Source organism: Dromiciops gliroides, chromosome 1, assembly GCF_019393635.1.
Source record: "Dromiciops gliroides isolate mDroGli1 chromosome 1, mDroGli1.pri, whole genome shotgun sequence".
Lineage (NCBI taxonomy): Eukaryota > Metazoa > Chordata > Mammalia > Microbiotheria > Microbiotheriidae > Dromiciops > Dromiciops gliroides.
In genome coordinates this window covers 333,700,825-333,722,005 of record NC_057861.1, presented here as the reverse complement: position 1 = coordinate 333,722,005, position 21,181 = coordinate 333,700,825, and the positions used below count along the sequence as shown (strand labels likewise).

At 36.9% G+C, this 21,181-nt stretch overlaps 1 protein-coding gene across 5 annotated transcripts in view; it reads left to right on the top strand.

The window, feature by feature from the left end:
- Nucleotides 1–21,181, top strand: part of FHOD3 (formin homology 2 domain containing 3) — a 712,282-nt gene that overhangs the window by 589,275 nt on the left and 101,826 nt on the right. For all 5 annotated transcript variants that reach the window (XM_043977896.1, XM_043977898.1, XM_043977897.1 and 2 more), the window contains 3 exons: nt 204–338; nt 4,982–5,032; nt 11,210–11,415. In XM_043977896.1, the coding sequence (XP_043833831.1) occupies nt 204–338; nt 4,982–5,032; nt 11,210–11,415 (392 nt within the window). The remainder of the gene's footprint in view (nt 1–203; nt 339–4,981; nt 5,033–11,209; nt 11,416–21,181) is intronic.

Sequence of the window (21,181 nt, the reverse complement as noted above, 5' to 3'; positions counted from 1 at the left end):
AATTAAATATAATTGTCGTTTATCTTTGTACTTTCCTCAACACATTGCCATATATATAGTAGGCACTTAAAAAAGAATTATCGAATGAATAAATTATTCATTTGTGTTTATTTCCAGGACACTCTGGATAGTGAAAATATGATTTTTTGTTACCTTAATCCCTAAGATAGTCTCTGAATAATGGGATTCTATTCTGTTTCTAGGTCATCATTGAGTGGTCTTCTCACATCATCATTTCGTCAACACCAAGAATCATTAGCAGCAGAAAGAGAGAGGCGACGACAGGAGAGAGAAGAGAGGTTGCAAAGGATAGAACGGGAAGAAAGAAACAAATTCAAGTAAGTAACTGTTTTGAGATATATGACTTGATACCTTGAAAATTAGACCAATAAATAATCACCACAAATGCCAATACAATTCTACATGAACATGCTATAATAGTAATATCAGTGCCTTGAATTCATATAAGTACTTTAAGATTTGCAAAAAACTTAACAAAAATTATCTCATTTGAGCCTCACAACAGGGTAGATACTATCATTGCCCCATTTTATAGGTGAAGAAACCAAGGTTGAAAGGGATTAAGTGATATGACTGGGGTCACGTAGCCAATGAGCGTCATGAGACAGGACTCAAGCCTGTGTGCATGTCCTGCTCTCTGGATGCTACCTCATGTTGCTACAGTAGAGATAATGTGAAAACTGGAAAGAATCCTGGATTGGAAATCAGAACCTAGGTTCACCTTTCACATCTGAGCCTTCCTACCTTGTGAACTTGCGCAAGTCACTGAAATGCTCTGAGCCTCTGTTTTCTCATCTGTAAATTAAGGGTTTAGATGACATTTGAAATCCCTTCCAGCTTTAAAATGATGATTCTATGAGTAGTTTCCATTTGAGGTGGTACCTAGAAGACCAAGTAAAGATCAGAAATATTAGAGTTCAGATCATGTGACTCTAGGTAGGTTTTATTATAGAATGTCACTGAATCTCTCACAGAAATAGTCACAGGATGCCACAACTAGAAGGTACCTATGAGGAAGTTCAGTTCCCTCATTTTGTAAATGGGTCAGTCACATGCTTCTGTCACTGGCAGAAGTGCCAGGCTTTGAACCCAGTCTCCTGACATTGGATCCAGCGCTCTTTCCACTCCGCTTCCCTGTCCCTTGCATAGCCCTTGACAGATGATGCACACTCTCCATACCCATGAAATAAAAAGGTCTTTGTTGTCCAGATTGTCTTTGCCACAAGAAATGTTGTTGCCAAAAAGGGGCAGCTGAGGAAATGATCAAAATCCAATTGAAATCTGATGAGCACAATTATAAAATTACTTAAATATAATTATCTACCTGGAAATATGAAATTCTATAAAATGGTCAAATGTCCATCTGGGTTACCATGTAAGTAGCAGGCAGGGAATGATCTTGCAACTCAGGTGGCTATTGTTAACATGTTTCATCAAAAGCCGTATTCTTGTGGATAAAGCACCAGCCCTGGATTCAGAAGGACCTGAGTTCAAATCTGGCCTCAGACAATTGACACAAGCTGTGTGACTCTGGGAAAGTCACTTAACCCTCATTGCCCTGCAAAAAAACAAAACAAAACAAAAGTCATATTCTTATGGTTCCTTCCAGATCCACCATGGCTGTGTGTATGTATACAGACTTAGTTATTAAATTTCACCTGAATAATAACAACAGTCATCATAATAACAATCTCCTCAAAGCTCAATCCATTGTCTATTCTGTGAGGGAGTAAGATCACCAGTAGCATAATAGGAGAAAGATTGATGTCCAGTGGAGACTTTATGTTTTTGGATACCACTAAGGAAAGTAAGAGGCCCCCTAACAGAAGCCATGAAATGCTAGTAATTTGGGTTCCAGTAATATTTCCATTTGGGTTAGCATCCAATCAGTATGATATAACTGTTCCAGGAGTCAAAGAAAATAAAAACAGGAGCATATGGTTATAAGCCAGCCCTATTCAAAATGATCGTGATGATCTGCTTTGAGTAAGGGGTGCCTCTTTGTGTTTTGGGACAACAAAAAGACCGGCTATACTGGGGGGGAAAAACCCTGAAATACCAATATCCCACCTGCTGAAAATGCTTCAGTGCAGATGGCGCTGACCAGTAAAGCAAGCAAATTATGAGTGCATAAGAAAAAAGCTGGCAACGTGAATGCTTTCATTATGTGCCAGAATAGTCCTTAACAAAACCTGAAAACAGATCTTTCTAGTTATAGGCAAGGACTTCGTGCTGCTTTTTTATCAACAATGCCCTCGGCTCCAATAGCATACAATAATATATTATAAACCAGCACAGAGCAATTATAACAACTTTATCCTTAAGCCTAGATTAGATAAAGAACTAAAACATGGAAAAGGAAAGTATTGAAGAACCTGAGGTCAATGAAAAACTTAAACTCCTGAAATTTTAGATACTAACAAAATAGATGGCAAAAGTAACACCAGTCTCAAATGATTTTGAAAAGGAGATGGACATACTTGGACTGGAATTTCAAAAAGCACTTTTTGAGTTTGACAACATAATTCCAACTAGTCAACAAACTATACCAAAACAGAGCAATTCAAAAGCAGATATTTGCTATAACCACCACTCATGAATGAATTCTCACAAAAGTTTTGACAGAAAGAGTAAAAAAGTTTCAAGATAAGCATACAACTATATGTAAGCAACAGTCGCCTCTATAAGAGCTAGGAGGAAAGATGGTGCTATGAAGGAATACTCCTAAGGACAGGTGCCAGAAGCGTCATGGAAGGAGCAACTTGTAAAACAAATATTGTCTTCCAGATCAAGTCAAGGAAGTTACTTTAGAAAATTATTCTTCCAAACATAATGTCCAAGATCTGTATCCTACATGCTTTTCAAATCACAAGACCCAACTTTCTGAGTGAACTCAAGAGCAAATCAGTCAGTCTCTCCTTTCCCTAGATCCTCGCACATTCATTTTTCCTGTTGCACAGTTGGCACCTCATTTAATAATACCACAGTATTAAATTGTCTGCCTTTCTATATATAGAATTGTTAAACACAATGTAATATTGTGGTTAAAAACACATTAATTTTAGAAGTCAGAAAACTTGGATTCAGATCCCTAATATGTCACTAAGAGGCTGCGTCCTCTCAGTGACAGTCATTTCTCCAGGACTGTCTCATCATCTGTAAAATGAGGGTAGATAGCTATATTATCTCTTTGGGGCCTTCTATGCCATTGTTCTAGTAACTAGTTTTCTTGCTAATTGTTTCATCTGATATACATACACACACATATGTGTGTATATATATATATATATATACACATACATACATACATCAATATGTATACATATTAGACCTTATGACCAGGGATATAATGTATTCTTTTTATTTTTGGTAGGGCAATGAGGGTTAAGTGATTTGCCCAGGGTTACACAGTTAGTAAGTCTTAAGTGTCTGAGGCCAGATTTGAACTCTGCTCCTCCTGAATCCAGGGCTGGTGCTTTATCTACTGTGCCACCTAGCTGCCCCTGATATAATGTATTCTTTTTTTTTTTTTTTTTTTTTTAGTGAGGCAGTTGGGGTTAAGTGACTTGCCCAGGGTCACACAGCTACAGCCAGTAAGTGTTAAGTGTCTGAGGCTGGATTTGAACTCAGGTACTCCTGACTCCAGGGCCGGTGCTCTATCCACTGCGCCACCTAGCTGCCCCCCCATATAATGTATTCTTAATAAACATTTATGGTTTATAAACAAATGAAAAAAGTGAAAGAGGCTAGAAGGTTAGAAGACCAGGCACTTAGGCCACGACATGTAGAGAGTAAGGTTCACAAGTTTTGGGGACTCATGTATATTATGAATGTACATCTATACACATATAATATGGATTTGGTATACTTTGTATATGTGTATACACATTTCTGTACCTATTTCCCTTACTAAAGTAATTAAGATGGAATGAGGAAAACAAGTTGAGAATCAAAACCTAACTTCTTCACATAGAAACATCTGCCTGAATTGTCTGAACCTGCCAGTATTTCATTGGCCTTGTTAGTTATTTAAAGACACATAAATAGATCATGGAAAAATCACCCTCTTCTGTGGAGGAATTTGGATCATCAGGACAAACCACAGGCATCTGGGAATTACAGTTTCTGTAATTCCATAGACAAAGTCTGGTTAAGTGAAAATCAATAAAAGAGAGCTAGGAACGCTTAGTACTTGGGATCCCCAGGCTGTTTCTTTTATTAGATAGCTTGGTGGTGTAGTATACAGAATAATATACTTGAAGTCTGGAAGACCTGAATTCAAATTCTACCTCAGATACTCACTAGCTGTGTGACCCTGGACAAGTCCCTTGACCTCAGCCTCAGCTTCCTCAAAAGCAAAACAGGGATAATGATATCCCCTACCTCAGAGAATTATTGTGAGGCTCAAACATGGTAGAATGTGATGGCATATTAAAGTGCTTTGCAAATCTTACAGCTCTTTATAAATGTCAGGTATATATTCCTATATTCTTAATTCCACTTGTCTCAAACAACTACACTGAGATAAAGTGCTGATAGTACCTGAAACTTTTGTACTGAAAAGCACGTTTCTTTCTGCTTATAAGCGTGTGTGTGTGTGTGTATGTGTATACACACACATACATACATATGTATACATATACATGTGAAGGAATTTGCAAACTTTAAATCATTATATAAATGCTATTATCATTATTTATTATTATTATCGTTGTTGTTGTTGTTGTTGTTGTTGTTGTTGTTGCTATCATATTGTGATTGGGACAAGGGAAGGATCCAGACCAAGTCTTCTAGGAAAGTTTGAAACAGGAGAGAATGCTTTTCCATCTAAAATTGTTTTCTGTTACTAATAAGAAAACTTTCATTATTTTCTGTGAACTATTTCTTTATCATTTGCTGATCATCTAATGCTATCATTTTTCCTATTTTTTAAAAAAATTCATCTGTATGCTCCTGTTAGCCGAGATTATTTAGACAAAAGAGAGGAGCAGAGACAAGCAAGAGAAGAAAGGTTTGTAAATGTGTCTGTCCTTTTTTTCATTTTAACCACACAGTTCTTGAAATTAAAACACAAAACTAACCAAGCATGCAAGAAAACCTATGAAAGTGAAATATTTTAATATGGTTGCAGTTTAAATTAAATCCATTGACACCTCAGCTAACTGGTATGATTGAGAAATGGGATATTTTTGTTAACTGCATTTTATAGGTAAGTATCCCTAAACTACTAAGGATGAGGGTGCCTCTGGGATAAGATTTAAGAACCTTTCTTCATTTCCAGAACTCACAGGTATGCAGTTAGATTAGGGAAAAGGAAGATAGAGAACAGAACATTCATTTATTAAGCTCCTACTATATGCCAGGCCCTGTACTAAATGTGTTACAAATATCTCACAATAACTACCTTTGAGGTACACACTATTATTATCCTCATTTTAAAGCTGAAGAAACTGAGGTAGCTTGAGGTTAAGTGACTTGCCCAAGGTCACACAAGCTATTAAGTATCTGAGGCTGGATTTGAACTCCTGACCCCAGGCCCAGTACTCTGTCCACTGCACCACCTAATTGCCTATGATCATTTTATTTATTTATTCTTTAATTTTTAGGAATCCTCCCAAATAAATATTTTAATCCCAGGTGCCAATTCATTGGATTCAGTATCAACACACGTCTGACTATAATTAAGCAAAACAAGCCACTTTCGAAAGCAGAATATCAGTTAAAACAAAATAATCTTTTTTTCCCCCTTCTGTATCCTTTGTAGCCTAGAGAGGCTACTAGATAGATGACATAATAGATAGAGTATAGTATTTGGAGACAAGAAGACCCAAGTTGAAATCTCATCTCTAATGCTTGCTCAATTGTATCACCCTGGGCAAGACATTGAACCTTGAAGTGCCTCAGCAAACTCCCTAGGGCTGATCTCCCAAGACCCAGATGCCTTGTGGTCTCTCTTGGTGGAGGTAGTTCCCATACCAGGAGTTTCTCTCCCTGGTGGAATCATAGCTCCTTTCTGTATTCAAGTCCCATGGTAGTTCCAAGTGTATCTGAAATGTGGATGCTGGCATTTGAATAAATTAGCAAAATTAGGCAACCAGAAATGGAGACTATCTTTTCATTTTGAAGTAACCCAATTTTTAGAATCCACTCATAACCAAGACTATAGAATTTGCTTTAAAAGTAAAAATTGAATTTTTTTGTCTTTTGTTTTTGTCTAGATCTATGATTTCATAGGTGTAGAAACTCCTTCCACTGACTTAAGTTGGCAAACCATCCATAACCTATATTATAATGTTGCCTAGGACACTAAGTGGTTAAGTCACTTACCCAGGGTCACATAGCCAAGTATGTGTCAGAGATAAGACTTGAACCCAGGTCTTTTTTTTAATCCCAAACTGCTTTTCTACCTACTAGAGAACACTGCCTCATCCAAATACATGATAATTTCCATACCTAATAATCAAGTGTATCCAAGAAATATGGAGTAAATAGGAGATCAATAGAGGAAATGAAGAGTTTCTGATCTTCTGGCTATCATTATTTCCAATGAGGGGATTTATTTAATTTTAGCACATATAACAGTCTTTGCATGGAGATGTCTTGCTCTGTTTTTACAGAATTGAGGGATTTGGAAAGTTGAAATGTGTTTTAGATAAAGTTCTGGATTCCAAACTTTTTTTAGGTTGGGTGATTGTACTCTTAGGTTATGTCCACACACGGCAAACAAAAACAGCTGCAGTTGTTTAAAAGCTACTGGTGAGGTCTCAGGGTATTGTGTCTTAATGTCTGAGCTATCTCTGACAGACCTTGAAATGTACTGAGACTATTGGGAAGAAGCTATTTCATTTCGTTATTTTTGGCCGCTTATTTTTCTCCAAATAAGACAATTATGATGGTCCAAAAGGCTTGGCCAATTGCCTGCTCTCCTTTTCCCCTTCCTCTTGCACCCACCCAGATTCCAGGATATACTGTGAATGGCCATGTTTGTTCTTTTAAATGCTGCCCAATTCTGCCCCTCCCCCCAGTCTCTAAAAGGCTATGTTTCTATAACCCATTACTGGCAAATAATTATAGCCACAGCTCCTGGTTCTACAACTTGGTGTTTTATCATTTTAGGTTTTTTAGCAACCCAGAATTGTGCTTTTTAAAAAAAAAAAAAAAAGGTTTTTCTCAGGTACTTTATTTCTGAAGCGCTATATGGATAGCACCAGGAGAATAAGGTTTCCTCTACCTGCAAACCTGATAGATTGGGGAACAAATGAAGAAAATCCCAACTCAGTGAGCATTGGGAAGTGGAAACAAACAAAGCTGGAGTGTGGGCTGGGAGTAGGGTGACATTAAAGCTGAAGGAGGACGCAGAAAAGGGAGTAATTATCTAACCAGTCTTCCAAGTAGCTAAAGAGATTTAGTGGTTCTTCAAGCTGATGGGACCCAACTGTGGCCACTGCACAGAAAGATGACATTTGGGACAGAAATCACATTTGGTGGTTGATTTCACTGTGCAAGGTAATGGTTAGCAAGATAAATACCATTGTATAGTCTTGGGTTTGTTATTCATTGACACATTTTTTGAGCAGGATCATAGATGTTGAGCTCGAAGGGGCCTTAGCAGTGGTCCAGTCTATATCTATATATCTATATCTATGTCAATAGATATACTTTTCTCTTCCTTCAAGGTCCAATTCATAGTCTACTCCCTCCATATAGATGTATGAGTTGGACCTTGAAGGAGGAGAGTTTCACCTTGGAATATGTAAAGACTCAACAGTAAATAAAATCACTTATAAGTATCTAGAGGGATCTGGCATATAGGAGATGCTTAATAAATGCCATTGATGTGTTGCCTTGAACCCAACTTTGAGTCCAGCACTCTGGACACTATACCAACATGAATTTATTAGAGGACAGCTAGGTGTCACAGTGGATAAAGCACTGGCCCTGGATTCAGGAGGACCTGAGTTCAAATCTAGTCTCAGACACTTGACATGTAGCTTTGTGACCTAGGCAAGTCACTTAACCCATATTGCCCCACAAAAGAAAGAAAAAGCCACACCAAAATATGGTTTTATTTTTTTTAGAAAATCTTTTTTCAGTGTTACTAAATGTAGATCAAGAATTTTATTTATATATAATATATCTGAATTCCAGAAAGGCAGGTTGTATCTCCCTGATAGAATATAAGCTCTTTGAGGGCAGGGACTGATCATTTTTGTTTCAGAGCCCCCTCTCTTTTCTATAATATATAATATATCTGAATTCCAGAAAATCCCCCCCCCTTCCTAATTTCCTATTTCAGTTTATGGCGCCACTGTTTTTCCAAACTCCCAGGCTAACAACCTCAGCATTATGGGTGACTGACTCTTTACTCTCCAACATTCAACCAGTTGCCATCTCTGCAGCATCTTTCCTTTGCATCCCTTCCTCTCCACTCACACAGCTACAACCCTAGTTCAGAGCCTCATCACCTCTGTTCCTTTACTGTTGCAATGAACTTCTAATTAGTCTCCTTACTCAGGTCTAATCCCCTCCAATCTTTCTTTCACAGTGCCTTAAAATAGTAGTCTGAGGGGGCAGCTAGGTGGCGCAGTGGATAAAGCACTGGCCCTGGATTCAGGAGGACCTGAGTTCAAATCTGGCTTCAGACACTTGACACTTAGTAGTTATGTAACCCGAGGCAAGTCACTTAACCCTCATTGACCCACACACAAAAAAGTCACCTCTTCTCCCTAAAATTTTTCTAGTTGTACTTCACTTCTGATTTTACCCTGTTGTATCATATTTAATTGTGTACATTTCATCCTGCCAACCAATTAGATTCTAAACTTTACAACTATGTCACTTTTTCTTTATTCATAATAACCAACACATGGGGACAGCTAGGTGGCGCAGTGGATAAAGCACCGGCCCGGATTCAGGAGTATCTGAGTTCAAATCCGACTTCAGACACTTAACACTTACTAGCTGTGTGTGACTCTGGGCAAGTCACTTAACCTGCATTGCCCCGCAAAAAACAAACAAACAAACATAATACCCAACACAGATTAGGTACTTAAGAAAATTACATTGACTAGAATTAACCATGAGTTTCTAGTCATCTTTCCTCTGAACTTTTAGAAATTTGCTTTATTTATGTGTAGGGTAATGATATTTCAATGCTGATTGGTCACTTTCATGGCTATTATAAATTCCTAGATGATTTGATCAGTATCTCTTCTCTCTTCATTATCTCCAACCACTTTTTCCTAGTTGGTTAGAAGATGAGTCCAAAGTAGCAGGTCCCCTCGTTGCTTTTTTCCACTTTCTGGGAATTAAAATTGTCATCAAGGAAGATACCATTTTCTTATTCTTCAAGTAGAGTTAAAAGCAAGAACTTTATCGGCTACTGTGTATGTAATTTAACCATTCCCCAATCAGTTGTCATCTACTTTGCTTTTAGTTCTTTGCTACTAAAAAAACCTGCTATTATAAAATACTGTGGTGACTTTTCTTTTTAACTTTTACCTCCTTGGGGCATATGCCTAGTTTTAAAATTGCTTGGTTGGAGTATACTGACATTTTAGTTTCTTTCTTCAAATAATACCAAATTGCTTTCCAGAATGGTTGGGCCACCAACAGTGCACATTTATTTTTTTTTTAATTTTCTCTTTTTATATATTTTTATGGCACATTTATTTTCAAGCAGCAGCAAACATTTACTGAGTGTCTGCTATGTGCCAGACACTGTCCTAGGTGCTGAGGTCATTACAAATAACTGTAAAATATGCCTCATATCCTCAGGGAGCATACAGTTAGCACAGGCATATAAGCTGTATACGTGTGCAAAGATAACAAAGAATACAAAACAGTAAATCGTAAATGCCAAATGAGGGTCACTTATAGTTAGAGCCAGAAGATTTTAAGTGGAGAGAGAAATTACTTCCAGTTGCCATGCTCTTAGAAGCCTTCTTACCTCCTCTTTGCCCCCCGCCCCAGTCCCCCCCAAGGAGGTGTGGACTGGAGCTGAGCTTTAAAAGGTAAGTGGTTTTTGAATAGATGGCAAGCAGGGGAAAGGATATTACAAGTGAGAGAATTACTAGAACCTTTGAGGCAAGAAAACAGGGAATGTATATTCAACTTTGCATTGGTTTCAAAAAAATCTATTAACATGTGCAACAACTTCCTTGTCATAAGTATATATAGGATGTAGCAAGGATAGAGTGCACTGGAACTTGGAGGGCTCCTTGGTAAGAATATCATAATCCATTGGTTATTGATTACTGACCAAATAGATTGTCAAGGATGCACAGGTAGGTGGAGGGAGGGAGGTCTCAAAGATGCCCTTTAGGAGTTTAATTGTGAATAAGATAATCATAAGTCTGTTACAGCTACATTCATCAATTTATTCCTTAGCAAATAATGGTGGATAAAATTAGCAGACATCTGGAAGAGGCACATATTTCAAAGTTATTTTGGTCTGATTCTATTAAAGCCACAGTATGAAGAATATGATTGTAGCTGGTCTTAATAAACAGTGAGTTCTGCCTGCCTAAAATGCAAAACAGATGTATCTTTGTTCTTTTAAACTGACTTTGATGAATCAACTATATGTGACGTCAGGTCCAAGCTATTGGGTGGCTGAGTCCGGCTCAGAAATATTTTAGAATATAAAAAACTTTCCATTGTAGACACCGAGAGAACAAAGTGAATTCCAGTGCATTGCTGTTAGCATTGAAGCAGGTTCAGAAACTCAGAGGCCTCCATCCAAACTCTCACTATTGGTATTTTTCTAGGGAACTTTTTTGCCCATTGCACTGAGCCATCCTCCTTTTTCCCCATCTGTGTACTTTCAGAGTTTTCTGTTTAGAGCCTTCACTGTCATGGAGAGTTTTGGTTTAGATTCTTTATTCAAACGCTTGCAAAGAGGTAAAGATAGCATTAATTAATACAGAAAGGACAGGCAGTATCTGGGGACCGAGTGATACTGTCTTTTTTTCCCCTGAGCTGAGCTATTATGAATGGTGTGCATTTTTTCTTTATCATTAACATCTTGGCTTTGCTGCCCTTGGCTTTGCTGACCCATCGGTTGGTTTTGCACTGTAGTCCATGCATCAGGAAATCAGCTCACTCTGCAGGTGTTTCAGCCATAAACAAGCAGCAACCACAGCCTTCTCTTTCTTTTTACGGAAACCCTTTGGAATTTAACTTTCAGATACAAATACTTGGAGCAGTTGGCAACTGAGGAGTATGAGAAGGAGCTGAGGAGTCGGAGTACAAGCCGAGGCAGGACTGAGCTCTGCTTAGACTTGAGTGCTCCTGCAAGCCCGTCCTCTCCCATTCCTAAGTGCATTAGCCCACCATCTCTACAATCCCGAGAGGAGCTTAAAGAAACATCCCAGACAGCGACCCAGCCTGAAGGTGAGTGCAAGAAAGAATATCGGGAAATGAGCCCATCTGACAATGTTCCTTTCCTTCCCTTAAATCTTTTAGTTTGGGCATCAACAGTCTGCTGTTCATATCTTTTCAGTACAAAATAATGTTGAGATACCAAATAGGGATAAATGGAAGTTTGTCACATAGGTTTCTTCCACCTGCCTGTCTATCTTCCCTCATTTCCTTTACCCAGCTACATTCTGGTGTCTTAGTAGCTGCCTCTGTTTATGCTAAACTATTGATGATTTATTGTCATTTAGGATATCTGGAAAGAAAAACGTATGGAGCAAGATATAACTTTGACAGTTGATACTGAAGCTAGAAATGATTACAGTTTATGGAATAGTAATAAAACATCATCTTGTGCCGTTGTTAGGGAAAAGGAACTTTTACTGCCAAGACTATAAGAATAGGACTGTCTGAGCAGGCTGAATTCTTCTAACTGAAGCTAAAATTAGTTAAATGTAGCACAGGAAAAAAAATGTTGATCTAGAGAAAAACAGAAGCCAAACAGCAAAGAAGAAAAAATTGTTTAAATGTTTTCCCTTGCTTTCAGAAAAGTTACTAGCATGTGGCATGTGTGCACACATGTGCAGAATTTCCCTAGGGAAATTCTTTGTGTACTTTTTACTGTTTTTAGAGAAAATTGATTGCATGCTGTACACTGCAAACTTTATTTCCCAATTATTTTCATGATTTCTAAAGCATGTTAAGAATCAGTTTTCATGCTTGCCTTTTGCCCTCCAGTTTGATCCCAGTATACTGAATGGTTAATTAACACTGAAGTAACTATCACAGTTTAGCTTAATTGCATGTTATGGTTTGAAGCTAGCCAACGAAAAAGAACAGAGATAATAAATTCATAGCTCTAGAAGTGTTTACTAAATATAATAAAATATGGTTTAGTTTAAGCCACGTGGTGGCTATACAACTTCAGAATTGAATGTAATCAAGAGTTTTGTTCTAATTTCTCTTTTTGACTGCATAAGGAGCAGGGACCTAGAAATACCATTTTAACAAGAAGTAAAAAATTGGATCAACCAAATATTTCAGCCCCATCTAAGTCTACTGTGGTTCTATAGACACCAATCACCAGACTGAGGGAAATTTTGGCAGCTTCTTCTGAGACTAAAATTTTGGAAATTTTTGCCATTTACCTAAAGATCTAATCTTCAAATACTATTGCATTGAATGTGAAGTGGGTACATCATCCTCTCACAAGTCAACATATTCCAGTTCCTGTTTTGAAGCATCATTCTATCACCTAGTCTTAATGGTTCCAACAGTTAGCACAAAAGTACATTTGTCAAGGCCAATTGAAGAAATTCCACTGAAATGTTTCATTCCACTTTTTCAATCTATGCTCTGAACAAACAGTAATAGTAACTAACATTTATGTAGTGCTTTAAGTTTTGTAAAACACGTTACATATTTTATTTGATCCTCAAAACAGCCCTTTGAGATTAGTTTTATTATTATTCCCATTTAACAAATTGGAAAACAGAGATTTAGACAAGTTACTTGCCTAGTATCTTGTAGCTAGTAAGTAAGGTCTGAGGCAGGATTTGAACTCAGGTCTTTCTGACTCCAAGTTCAGTCCACTGTGCCACCTAGGTGTTTTATTTGAGCCTGATCAAAAGAGGTTTATTCCAGCCTACCCTAATCAGATGGCAATATATAAGTCAAGCAAAAAGCATGTTCAAGTATGTTATTAAGTTGTTTTACTTGTGTCCGACCCTTGGGACCCCAATTGGCTGCTTTTGTGGCAAAGATACTGGAGCAGTTTGCCATTTCCTTCTCCAACTCACTTTACAAATGAAGAAACTGAAGCAAACAGGGTTAAATGACTTAACCAGGTTAAGAAACGGAGGTAAACAAAGTTAAGTGACTTCTTCAGGGTAACACAAGTACTAAATGTCTGAGGTCAAATTTGAACTCAGGTTGTCTTGTCTGCAGACCTGGATGCTCTGTCCACTGCACCACCTAGTTGCCTATGTTCAACTATTAAAAAGTTATAAAGGGTAAATGAGTGGTCCACATCAGCTCCATAGACTAGTATGAAGAAATAGGACAAGATCAACAGGGTCCAAGGATGTCCTTTCATCCCTCAACTAAATGCTTAATGTCGATACTTCTTTCTTGTTGCTGCATTTTCCAGTGGTCAAGCTTGGCCAGCTAAGATTCATTTGATGGCCATTTAATCAGAGAGCACCAGTTCTATAGTGGGACTTGCCTTACAAATAGGAAGACATTTATCAAATCTTTATAAGGAAACAGAAAATATTTACTTACTTCTTATTGAAACTTGAAGTGATGTAAAATTTTTGAGCTTATTATTATTGTCCACCTCACGCCATCCTCTACTCTCAGAGCAGGGGTTAATTGAGAAGTTGTTTTGTCAAGAACAAACAGTAAAAACCTTTCTGGAATCTTTCCTGCAAATAGAATGACTGAATCTAGAAAAAAGAATATTCAGAATGTCAACACAATATTGAATACAATTAATGTCCTAAAGAAAGTAATTTTTTATTTCCAGGAGTACTCCATAGGCTGAATGAGTCTACTGGAAGTTAAAATAACTTTTGCCCTTCTTAATATCCCCATTAGCAGCTAATAAAAGTTTGTTGATTGATTGAGGGACGTAAATCTAGTCTATCCTCTTTATCCTCAATGCAAGAATATTGGAGGACAGGAATTACAATTGCAATCAGGTGGATTAGGACACAAAAGGAACTACTAAGAATAATTTCCAGGAAACCTCTCTGAATCTGTGTGGTCACTGAAGCAAAATTGGAGATGCTCCTAAAAGTTTTGGTCAGCTATGTATACTGACTGTCTCAGATGCTCTTCTATCTAATCCAGGGTAGTTATGCTGCTTGCCTCACACAGTTGTTCTGAGGAAATCATTTTGTAAATCCTAATGTGCTTCATAAATGTGAATTATCATTAGTCTATTGTCCTTGTCAAATTGTAAAAAAATGGAAATTTTTGAATGTTCATAATAGATGCACCACCATCAGATCTGGAAAAACAGAGTCACCCAAATACTTGAACTATTGAAAACATCTGGTGTCATGTATACCAAATATCTAGATGATTGGCTGAATTTTTCACTTTTTTATCCAGATGTGTTGTCATTGAGGGATCCTATATGATCTTTTTTACTTCCCCCAACTTCCAGCTCTCCAAAGAAAAAACTCCCAGTGATGTATATTTTAAAAAGTATATTTGCAGGGGCAGCTAGGTGGAGCAGTGGATAAAGCACTGGCCCTGGAGTCAGGAGGATCTGAGTTCAAATCAGGCCTCAGATACTTGTCACTTACTAGCTGTGTGACCCTGGGCAAGTCACTTAATCCCCATTGCCCCGCCAAAAAAAAAAAGTATATTTTCTGAGAGGGGAGGAGGGAGGGAGGAAGATCCCAGAACTGTTGTTCAGAATATACTAAAAGTAGCAATTACATTGATGTCTTTCAGGATTAGAAACGCCCATTTCATAGAAATTAAATTGAAGTTCATAAAATAGAAGTGAATATCATTGATATGAGTATGACATATATTGCCAAACTTTTTTTTAAATTAGCATGATCATAATAGCATGACTGGTATCATATCTTTATTTTATGCTCCTATGTTATATCTGAACATATCTAATAAGTTATAAGTGGAAATGGGTAGTTTTGTTAAATTGCACTTGTTATTTATTTCTCTGTAACCTAAAGACTTTGTTTACATAGCTTTAAATAATTCAGATATAAATATTAAAAAAAAGTTTCTAGTGTTGAATGTTGGGACTTTTCTCATTATCAGAGAGCCAGATGCCTATAAGTCACAATTTTTGTACCTAAAAAGCATGAATCCTTTGGTCCTAAAGAGTTAAAATGTATTTTCATCAGTAAACGATACAGCTTGAGGTTTTTTCCCAGAAATAAAATTGATTATGGAGTTAAATAGAAGGACCAAACTCCATTACTTGGTTTGGGAAGTTGGAGAGAAGGAAGTTGTACCTTGGCTTTACCTGCCCTTTCTGAGCCAAGGCCCTCGGTCACTCAGAAGCCACTATCTCTTCTGCTTCAAACCTTCGAGTCTCCAGTTTTTCTCGCTTTTCTGTCCCAGATTTTCTGTTTAATCCTGCTATTGGGTCAAACGTGGGGTCCTCTGATCCCCAAATCCCATACTCTTCTCAGTAAGCCACTTTAAAGAAAACAACTTCAAAGAAACAGGAGTTCACTGAACACATGCTTGACCACTTCCAGGGATGTGGTTCATGTCTTCTTTATTCCTTTACTGAACTGCTCTACTTGCTATTAAGTACTTCTATTCCACTGAAATACTTTTCTCTTTAGTAACTACCCATGGGTCCCAATTCTTTCTTTTGTGTCAATGTAGAATAAGTGTGCTCCTCTTCCAAAATAAAAATTTTTCTAATCATTCAAGTCAGAAATCTCGTCCCACCTTAGATTTCTCCATCTTCAATTCTTTCAAAATTATTCCATAAATAAGATGCTTTTTAGATCTTAATGTATACTGGGTATCCTCCTCTAAAAGTAATCTAGCCTGTAAAGGTGCCTTTTTCAGTGTGGCACCCCCAATTAGCCATATTTACAGGTTACAGTCTAACTCCAATTATTGTGAGATAATGAGTTCCCATGATCTGAACATTATACTGCTATTAATGCAGCCTAATATTTTATTAGTTTTTTAACCTACTTTTCACTTTTATATATTTATTTAGGAATTATATCTAGTCTACTTCAATGAGGACTAAAGGAGAATTATTAATGTAAAACTGAATAATTAGATATAAAAAGAGATTAGGGAGAATTTGTCTAAAGGGAAGCCCAATTCAATGAATGTATGTTGTAGAAGGGAATTTCTGAATTACATGAGAGTGCATAGATGTTATGAGTTAACTGTGAGAAGATACTTGCTAATAATTGTTCCTGAATTTGACTCTGTTTGCTAGAAGCTAAGTAAAAGATAAAAACTCTTGGATCATAGAACTTTCATTGTAACAAAAGAAATCATACAGATTTGTTTGAACCTTTTTCTCTGGAATTAAAGACTTTGTATAAGAGTTGGACAGCATAACAGGCAGTGTCTTCTCCCTCATTTTGAGAGGCAGAATGCTGTATGGGAAAGAGTATTGAATTTGGTATCAGAGCACCTGGGTTTTAATTCCAGCTCTTGACTCTTACTACCCCCGGGCCACATGGCAAGTCATTTAATTTCTCTGGGCTTCAGTTTCCTAATCTGTAAAATGAGAAGGTTGGACTGGATGACCTCTAGGGTTCCTTCCAACTCTAAGGCTGTGATCCAATAAGAAAATCATATGGGGGCAGCTAGGTGGCGCAGTGGATAGAGCACCGGCCCTGGATTCAGGAGGACCTGAGTTCAAATCCGACCTCAGACACTAGACGCTTACTAGCTGTGTGGCCCTGGGCAAGTCACTTAACCCCCATTGCCCCGCAAAAACAAAAAACAAAAAAACACAAACAAAAAAAAAAAGAAAAAGAAAAGCATATGAAGATTGTTGGAAGAAGTTCGTGAATTAATCCTCCATAATACCTGAAAGAATTACATTAACTTCTTGTGCAGGGAACTTGTGCAGGGAAAGAGAACATAATTGGAGTATTTGGATTTCTGATGATTCAACAGTACAGAAGGGGCTTAATAGATAGATTTGATGAATTGAACTGAATCTAGAAGATTCAGTTGTTCATGTATCCATTAGACTGGTTTTCAAATATTCATTGCCCTTACTGGGTCTTGGTAAAGGTATTCGAGCTCAAACAGTTCATGACTGGATTTTGCCAACAAGTGCCCATAGAGCAGGGACTCTGTGTTGTTAAAGTGAAAGCCACATGTTTTAGATAGCATACATGAAGAAAGTAGGACTGGCATACTGTTATATGGTTTGGCTGAAAGACAATCCCTGTTTGTTTAATCAGCGACTGATGAAAGGTTGATGAATGCTGCAAATCATCTGAAATTGCTCTTAGCTGTGCTCTTGATGAGACAGATTAACTATTCCAACAGTGATAACCAAGGATCACTAAACAGAATGTTTCTGAAAATTGCTCACTCCTCATGAAAGATTTAATTTGAAAAAACTCAGTCCTGCAGTTTCTCAAGAAGAAAGCCAGTAAAGAGTTTTGAAGGAATGCCCAACAGATTAATGGATTTGTAATTAGGGGAGAAATGAGAGAAAGAAAAGGATTTCCATTTTTAAAGAGTGAGAGGTATAGATAGATAGATGATAAAGATATAGATATATGTATGTATGTAGATACACAAAACATATATTTCATACTAAAAAGACCATTTTGTTGTTCTTGTTCAGTTGTTTCAATCATGTCTAACTCTTCATGACCCTATTTGGGGTTTTCTTGGCAAAAGTGCTAGAGTGGTTTGCCATTTCCTTCTCCAGCTCATTTTACAGATGAGGAAACTGAGGCAAACAGGTTAAGTGACTTGCCCAGGGTCATACAGTAAATGTCTGAGGCTAGATTTTAATTCACAAAGATGAATCTTCCTAACTCCAGGACTAGCACTCTATCCATTGCATCATCTAACTGCCCTACTGGCACAGTTAATTTTAATAGGCTAAAAAAGATTTGGCCCACATCCCAGGACAGATTCTGAACAATTTTGGTGGCAAGTAATCTTCAGTGTCATTTTTGATCCTGTGTAATTAATCAGCTATTTTTAAAGTTTTGTCTTTATTGCTATATTTTGCTTTTACATATCCTTCAATTCTGACTACTATCACTCTCTCCCCCTCCTTCATCCCTACCCAATAAGTAGAGAGAGACAGAGAGAATAATTCAACTAAAAGTTTTGGGATGCCCTTTTTATATAGTCCTTTATACTCATAGTTCCTATCTCTGCAAAGAGGGTGGAGTGTATGTTGTTTGCTTTTTCTCAACTCTTCTTCAAGGTCAAACTTAATCATTACAGTTACACAGCATTTAGTCTCATTTTTGTTGTTGTTCTTATGTATAGTGTCTATACACTGTCTGGTTCTGATTACTTTCCTCTGTATCCATCATATAATGCTCACTATGCTTCTCTGAATTCCTAGCAGTGGACTGAATCCGGCCACTTGGTGTTGAATTCTTTAGGCATGGAAACTCATGGAACAAAGAAACATCCAAATAGCATGTAGTACTATGCAGCTTCTTGCTGCTGCTTCTCTAATATGAGTGGTAAAAAATGGAAATGGAACAGAAAATATTAAGAATTACAGCTTTTAGACAAGCTATACACTTTAGACCGTCTATAAGCAGTTGGTAATCTAAATATGTGATCCTCATTCAATAGCCACTGAAGGGAAGGAGCTAAATCATATCAGTCTTGACATTTTTGCTATAAATGAAACCACAAGAGAGAAGGTAGTTGAAACTAAATAGATGGATGTTTCACATGTTCTCTGAGACAAACCAAGGGTTAGATTTATTGGGCATCAGGAAACACCATTTCAGGGACTGTTTTATCATGTTGTATTTGGGGACTTATGGTAAGTATTTGAACAAAGCTCACCATGGAAGGAATTGTACATAGCATGTGACCCAACATCTATTGTGGAAGATGGACAAGTCAAGAAATTCTACAAAGAATTCCATAGATCCTTCCAACTAGATCAAGATATACTTTAATATAAAATTATTTCAGTTCAAAGTTGGCAAAAAGGTGAAGATGATAAAAAATACACTTGAAAATATGGATTGGGAATAAGAACTGAAAGATACCAAAGACGTGGAGATTGCACAAGAAGCCCCAATCCTATGCATCATGAAGACTTCAAGGAAAAAATTAGAAGGTACTTTTTATAGTGATCACTGAATGGTTATTACTAGACAAAAATGAAATCAGTTATAGTTTAATAGATAGAAAACTACTTGTGACTTACTGATGTGAGTCCCTGAATCAGTTGTCTATGTGTAGTTACATCTTTGATTTGTTAAAGCAAATATCAAAATTCATACATAGCCAAAAAGAAAGAATAAGCATGAAGAAAAAAATGACACATACCTAAAGATCCAATCTAACCAATTATGTATTCAAGTTATTGGTAGAAAGAAGTGGGATATATAGATGGGAAAATAACATAGATACTGCCTACAATAATTTTATACAGAAATTTTATCTAGTAGCCTAAAAGCACCTTATTCTGTAATGACTTCAGTTACTTGCCTAGTAGAGAGATGTTGACAACATCAGTTTTGAATAGAAACTTATCTATAAAATCTTTTGGAGAATGATTGAGGAAGATTATGATTAGTATCATCTCAGAAAACAGAGATAAATGGAAAATATAATCAATTTAAAGAAAGCATGGCAAGAGCTTTAGCAAAGTTAAGCCATCACAAAGGCATTTAAAGATAAAGCTTGAAGGAGAACAACAAACAGCAGAAAGATACAAAAGATCTGCAGGATTCTTATAGCAGACTTGTCATCATCTAGTACAATGGAGTCGCTACATTTGGAAACCAATATCACAGTTCAGAAAGTATTATTTAAGGAGGTAGAAATGTCATGAAAGAACAAAACCAGAAAAAATGCATCTGAATGAAGACCAAATTTACATAGAGGAGATCTGTGCTAAAGGTGACAAATGCGAAGACATTGAGAAATCAATTTACAAAGTATCTGGATGAATATAAGATACTAAAGTCATGGAATAAATCTGACTATTAACAACAACAACAATAAGAAGAAACAAAAGGTGAATGGGGAAAAAAGCAACAAGTAGAGACCAATATAACTGCTCTCCTGTAATCTAAAACTTTTAAGAATAATAGACTCATGCATTGAGGACTTACTTGTGATATTCCAAGAAGGGAAAAGGCAGATTTTTTGCAAGTGATATTCTATACTAGACCACATCTTTTCTGATGTAGAAAATGCAAGATCCTACTGTGTTTAATTGTTGACTATAGAAAGCTTTTGCTTTCATTAAGCAAAATGGTATCTTAAAGACTCTCTTCTTAACAAAGTGTCTCTAAAATACACTTAAAAATTATGTGAAATTTAACTTTTTCCTGTATTTTTCTTCCCCATCTCAGCTGAACTCCTTGAAAAAGCCATTTATAGTAGGTGCTTCTACTTCCTCCCTTCTCACTCTTTTTGGCTTCTGATCCCATAATTTAAGTGAAACTGCTCTCTAAAATTACTACTACTGTTGATGCTGCTACAAATATTAATATTATTAATAATAATGCTAACATTTATATAGTGCTTTAAGTTTTGCAAAGCACTATATGTATATATGTATACACACATACATATGCATATTCCTGCATATATACCTATATGTATATGTATAAATGTGCATTTGTGTGATACATATGCACATGTATGATCTCCTTTCATCTTTACAACAACCCCGAGAGGTAGAAGCTATTAGTATCCCCATTTAATAGATAGGGAAACTTAGGCTAAGAGTTAAATGATTTGCTTAGGGTCAAATATTTAGGAAATATGTCTGAGGCAGCATTTGAATTCAGTTCTTCCTGACTCTAAATATAATACTCTTTCCACTGTACCACCTACTTGTTTCATCTCTTAAGTACCAATAATCTCTTAATTCCCAAATATGATAGACTTCTCTAAATCCTTATCCTTTTTGACCTCTCTGCAGCTTTTAGCTCCGTCGATCAACATTTCTCCTGGATACTCTCCCCTCTCAGATTTTTTGTCACTGCTTGGTTCTCCTTCTAACTGACCAATCCTTCTCAGTCTTCTTTGCTGG